We start from the raw sequence: 6,643 nt of genomic DNA on the forward strand, positions 1-6,643 counted from the left end.
ATTCCATAAATTATTCATTTGATACATATTTAGCACAGTAATATAATGGATGCAAAAACAACAATAAAATAGTATGTATTACCATGACTTAAGAACGAGGTATCTTTGAAGTTTGACCGCGATTGTCTCCTCGAACTCTTTTGCTAATCTTTCTACTCGTTTATAATTTTCATCATCTAACAGAGGCCGAACGCTAATCAGATACTGAAAAGGAAGAATGAAGAAGCATTGTTTGAAGTAAATCAGGGTTGATGCGGTTGAGTAACATAAATCATAAAAAGAGATAATATTCAAGCAATGGTAAAATTATGCTGACTATAAAATAGTTATTTACCCGTCGCATAGTATCCTTGACTGCAGGCAAAGGCAACCTTGGCAGTGACCCTTGGAAACTATAAAGCTTGGGTTTATTCCATCCAGACAACACTTTTACTACACTGACCCAAAGCTTTGATTTCAAAGATATTCTAGCACCAGGAGCACGAGACTCGTACATCCAACCCTAGAAAACAAAACATATTCATTGGTAGGGTTAAACCGGAGTTTGATTAAAATATGAAAATAAATAAGAAGTCAAAACTTACTTTGTACATTAGCAGTAGTTTCAGTAAGTATCTCATAAGGAAGATTACAGATAGCCACATCGATAGCGCTGCCAATAAGCAAGCTATCACTTGCCACATTGCTGAGTGTCTAGAAGAAATATGTAGGTATAACTTATGTAATTAGTTAATGTTTATTATTAATATTTGGTAAATACTACTTGAAGTCTACACTGTGTTGACTACCTATATCCTAAAAAATGGTTAAATTAAGTAAAATATGCACTTACCCCGGTAAGACAGTCAAAGTTTTTTGTACAAGTCCAAAAGGTATGTTGAATCCTCCAAAATGGGCAGCCACAAGCAATGTCCAAAGGACGTAAAGAGATTGTAAATGCCCTGGGTATACTCCATTATGGACACTATTCTATAAAAAAAAATATATAGTTTTAGTTATTGATTGTACAGTCGCGGAATGAAAAGGTTCGTCACCTTAGTGTCGGTTTTCGCTTGCACTAGGTACTGTAAGAGTCAAACCTGCCAACATAACCGTGCAAGAAACAGTGCTGCTAACATTTAAATAAATATGACGTTTGCTAACAAATAAGGTTTTGCTTGTTTATTTTTCTATCCCATCAGTGCAATGTTACAAAATGTAGTTTTTTTATTTAATAGATAATGGCAGGTTGAACCAACAAGAAGGTTTTAGTTTATCAATCATATTAATCTTCTTGACAAGTCTATCGTCAAACAACTTTGATCTGAATAATTTTGAACTTTACTTACGAACAGTTAAAGATTATTTTCTCTAACTTGAGATGATTCTGTAACATAGTTTCAAAAGGTAATATGTGCTCGCGATTCGTTGAAGGAATCAATTTGAAAACTGACGAACCTTTTCATTCTGTGACTGTACAATTTAAATTTATGAATAAATCTCTTTTGTTTGTAAAATAACTTTTGATATGCCCACCCTAAATCTAGCTAGCCTCTTCTTCCAAGATCTTAGACCTGATTCCCAGACCAAGTACAGTACTTCTCGGTCAAAGTTAACATCCCAGCCATCGTGAGTGATAGCAAAGGAAAATGCTACCGCTGAGTGGGCTTCCGCCATGATGGGTCAGAACCTGTAAAAATAGAATAATTTTTGCTACATTTTCGAATAAGAAACCTCTATATTTAAGTAGGTACAATAGTGCAAACAGGAAATGATTTAGTGATTTTATCATAATCATTGGTTCCTGATATTTTGAGTAGCTTTAAATGTGAAATTTAATACATAATATTGTTATTGGTGATTATTTTAATTAAGTGCAGTCGCTTTGCTAATAGCCATGTAGTAATTTAAAGTGGATAAGATAGGTACATCAGAAAATATTAGCTGTTATGGTTTACCACTTACAATATTATTTTCAGGAAAATAATAAATGGATATGGAAATAATGTATAAAAGTTTTAATTGGCAGCAGGTTGAAGTTCTAAAAGATAATAATAATATAATAGAATTGTCTAATTGGTTAGGTTTAATTTAAATTTAAAAGAAGGTAGGTAATCAAAAGGAACTCATGAAAATGTGAAACAATCAAATAAATAAAAGGTAAATAAATCAAAAAAAGGAATGTTAACTAGTAGTGACATACTATTCTTTTGTTTTTGTATATTTTCTATACAAAATGAAAATTCAATGTGTTAATAATATGATAAACAAGTATCCCGAAATAAATTGCTTATCAAGCTTCACTTCAATACTGCGTCCAATAAATATCTTTTAATTTAATTATTATTTGGAAGTACGAAATTACAAATGAATGTACACACACAGGTTATAAAAATACGTTCGCTACAGCACACGCACGCACACAACTCAAGCTCGGTGTCAAAGTCTAATCTGAGAAACGTTACCACATTTACGTAAATGCGGAGGAGTTGTAATAGAATACAACTATTTTGTAAAAAGATAATTAAATTACGAGATATTAGAGCAATTAGTATTAATACTAAAAAGATATTAAGTATACCTTCAAATCGCCAAGGCCATAGAAACTATACATATTTTATTCTAATTGAAATGAATAATTGTAAACTCTACGTACCGTAAATTCAACACTGTTGATTGGAAGAGCACCAATAAATTATATCAATATTTTCTGTACTTGAAACGCAGGTGAAGGTACTCTAAAAAGTACCTTAGTGGTTATTTATTTACACATCTTCTCTCATCATCATTACTTGTCTATATGTTTTTTAACTAATTAATAATATAATTGTACACTAAATACTTCAAAAAATAACTTTCGGGAGTAAAATACTATTACGCACAATAAAGAGTTTATAAAAAATACATTCACACAACGTGAATGCGTGTAATGCGTACGAAAAATACAAGGAGAACACAAATTTTCGACGCACACACACGTTTACACCACAGAGGAAAAAGGAGGAATTTTACTACTACACATACACGAACGAAACACGAAGACTACACGAAGACGAACACGAGAATACAATTCAGCGGTACCAACATAAAGAAGATGATGGCACTTTGTAGAGTTGTTTGTACGAGAAGTTGTAGTAATATCACTGTGATTTAGTAAATTATTTTATATTGTTAAAATTACTCACTTCAATATAATCTCTTCAGAAATTAGTTCGTTTACGGATCTCCTCATTTCTGATTCGATCTCGTAAAGAAACACCGAGCATAGCCCTCTCCATAGCACGCTGTGCAACTTTGAGCTCATATATACAAGTTACTCTATGACTTTGAGCTTCTGTGTAAAGTGGCCCCGAGACGATCAATCAATTCTACGTGATTGTCAATTGACATTGATCGTTTACTCAGCCATTGTCAATTGCATTTACGTGATTGAAGCAAATTGATGAAAATTTTAATTGAAGCCCAATTGACAGGGCCATTGAAGCTAATATTGATCGTTTCGCTGATTGACAATGGGTTACCTACGCCACATCGAATGACAAATGATCGAAAATCAAAATATCGAATACGTTTCATCGAACGATCAAAATATCGAATGCTCAAAATATCGAACGTTCAGAATATCGAACGATCAAAATATCGAACGATCAAAATATCGAAAGTCGATATAGACGTTTTTATTAAATTTCATCATGCATCATTTCTTCAAGTTTATAAATTTTGAGAATAATGTCCGTTGGGACCTATTACACTGGTCAACACATGTTTTTATTCCTTAAATTTTTTTTCTGTCATTGGTTATTTCTATGGCCCTGATTATGAAAAAAATACTGGGAGATCGCCAACAGCTTTACTTTTTAAAATATAGAGTTTTATTATTTTGACAAAAAAATACCAAAAATTTTACATTGTGCTAATAAAATTTCTATTGCACACTAGCAAATGATATTTTATATGATTTCCTTGAATGGGCAAGTTTAAGTAGATCTCGTTGCAAACTTCAGTAATGGTCTGCCATTCATATATGAGCACCACGCCCCTGATAACCTTCTCGCATTGTCAGAAAATTCCAATGAAAACGTTTATCCTGCTCCTCACTAAAATTACCAACATTTTGTGGAAATCGATGTTAATGCGAGTACATGAAGTGTATTTTTATGCTTATGTTGCACCCTAGCTCTTGAAAATTGGATAGCATGCTTTCAACAATCTCTTTTTGCTTAGGAAATTACTTATAACCAAAAAAAATCATTTTAAGCTTAGGACTAGACTTCGCTCATTGATGTCTTAAAATTACGATCATTCACCAGTTGCCTAATGTGAGTCCCATCAAAAGTTACCAGCTTTTAAGTTTTCTGTGCTTAATCCTGAAAAACTGCGTGAAAGAAAATTAAAACATTCGTCACTTTTGTCAAGCGCCTTCACAAACTGTTTCAAGATGCCGAGCTTAATATAAAGTGGTGGAAGTACGGTGATACGGTCTTGGCTAACTAAAGGAACGTTTATAAAATTGTTTGTATCAATTTTAGTTGAAGAGCTAAAAGTTGTGTGTGCGGGAAGGCGCACTGGTCAAATTTTTTGTAACCAATGCTATTGTTTGTTACGACTATTCCAGAGACACATGGAACGGGAATTTTGTGTAGCCCCCTTGTTGGCCTAAAAGATGTTACCTATTCTCAGAACACAAATGACCCATTTGTAGTCTTGATTACTTAATTTCAAATATTTATATGAAAGTGTCAATGTTACGCAGTTTTCATCAAGTTCGATAGAGGTTTTCAGTGGCGGATTTACAAATTTGCCGCTAGTAGGCCATTCAATTTTTGCCGCCCCTACCTACTGACTTTTGAAATTCAATACGTTAGTTTAATCTCGTTATTAGTATGATTGTGAACTTAATGATATTTCTGTCAGTTAATAGATTATTATTGCAACCCGCTATGTACTGAAGAGTTTAATGTTGACCTAAAAACAGCAGTATGTACTAATCCTAAGGTGGGGAAAGGCATGACTTAAAAATACCTACACTATATGAACACAGACAAAAATTAAATAATGTGTGGTCAGTAAACATTGTTTTTGGTAAATATTTTTTATTGCAATTAACAGTTTAAAAACAATACAAACAATTTCTATTAAAATATAACATGTTAACAATCCAGTTAATGGTGACAGACAATGAGATCAAATAAGTTTTACCAGGCCTGTTCATCTAGGCGAGTTTACATCGAAAACAAAACACGCACGATGGCCCACCTACAGGATACTATTCGACAAGGCCTCACATACGAGCGAACATTGACTCACGCACGCGTATTCTTGTGTATGATGGAAGAAAATAAAGAAAATGGTGTACTAAATACTGTGCAGTTTTTAACTGCCTAAATAATAATAAAAACACAGAATGTACTTTTTTTAAGTTGCCTCAAGACACTGAGAGGTAAATAAGTGGTTAATATTATTCATGATAATACATGCTATATCATGTATTTCCTCCGCCATTTTCCGCAGTTTGGCACCTCACGTCACATCATTTTACCGAAGTCAGCCCTATAGCTTCGGCGCAGTGCCGATCACTGACGTTTGTCAACAAAATGGTGCTTGACTCTTGAGACAGGCTAAATTACACCATATTGTTAATGACATTGAGCATACATTTTTTAAATACCTTCGCGAAGTAAAACTTCTGTACGTAGTACTTATTATTATTCTGTGGTTTTACATTATTTTCTTGCGAGATTTTAAATTTGCAAAATCATTAATTATATCGTCGTAAGTATAAAATCTTTTTCATCAGTTCTGACTCTATGCACAAAAGAGATAAAGCATCAAGCTTTTCTTGACTTAAAGTATATCGTAGATAGTTTTTAACCCGTTTTAAGCAAGAAAAGCTTCTCACCTGAATAATTTGTCACCGGTCGGTGTGCACAGAGCCATGCGACGTGCTATATCCAGTAAGTATATTAAATTCTTCCCGAATGTACGCGAACGTCTAACTAGGCGATGGTTAGAAATCGACCATTGCTCGTCGCAGTTCCTCACGGGACATGGCAACTTTAAACATAAACTTCACGAATTCAAACTACACTTGCGAGCAAAAGTATGGAATCACTTACATGAAGTTGTTTCCACGCGATCTTGTGTACTAACCAATTTGTTAGTAACAAAAAAAGTAACACCATTTTAAAGATTAAACTTTTAACTTTAAATTGATACCAAATTCATTTAAATCACACCAGTATTTAAAAAGATATCCCGGCTGATGTGAAGAAGTAAGGAAAAAGACATGTATCAACTGTTTGATACGTCGCGAGTTGCGGCCTATTTACCCCCCCTAAAAGCAAGTGTTTTCGGATTTTTGCTTTCACACGTTGATCCATACACATCTCCGTTTCTTTTGACACTTTACCTGGGATTTTACACCTTCAGAAGCAGCACAAATCGTTGCACTATTGCAAGAAGGGCTCAGCCAGCGGGCTGTCGCACGTCAGCTCCACATAAGCCAGTCCTGGGTTTGGAAAGTTTTAAGACGCTTTCGGGAGACTGGTGGCTTTATCCCGAGACCAAGTTCTGAACATTGCCGGTGCACATCGCAGAGGGAAAACCGTTTTTTCATGTCAACTTCTCTACGAAATCGTCATTTGACTGATAACGACGTCCAGCA

At 34.2% G+C, this 6,643-nt stretch overlaps 1 protein-coding gene across 2 annotated transcripts in view; it reads right to left on the minus strand.

The window, feature by feature from the left end:
* The window catches only part of LOC135086842 (carnitine O-palmitoyltransferase 1, liver isoform), a 28,238-nt gene extending 25,197 nt beyond the window's left edge, over window positions 1-3,041 (minus strand). The window contains exons 1-6 of one of the 2 annotated variants that reach the window (XM_063981649.1): window positions 2,636-3,041; window positions 1,516-1,669; window positions 833-969; window positions 585-693; window positions 335-502; window positions 83-204 (exon numbers count right to left, since the gene is read on the minus strand). In XM_063981649.1, coding sequence (XP_063837719.1) covers window positions 83-204; window positions 335-502; window positions 585-693; window positions 833-969; window positions 1,516-1,656 — 677 coding nt within the window. In that variant the 5' untranslated portion in view covers window positions 1,657-1,669; window positions 2,636-3,041. Of the gene's footprint in view, window positions 1-82; window positions 205-334; window positions 503-584; window positions 694-832; window positions 970-1,515; window positions 1,670-2,360; window positions 2,379-2,635 lie in introns of those variants that run through there. The other variant, XM_063981650.1, reaches the window with a different exon arrangement.
* Window positions 3,042-6,643: the final 3,602 nt, after the last annotated feature.

The sequence above is a fragment of the Ostrinia nubilalis genome, chromosome Z (assembly GCF_963855985.1).
Source record: "Ostrinia nubilalis chromosome Z, ilOstNubi1.1, whole genome shotgun sequence".
NCBI lineage: Eukaryota > Metazoa > Arthropoda > Insecta > Lepidoptera > Crambidae > Ostrinia > Ostrinia nubilalis.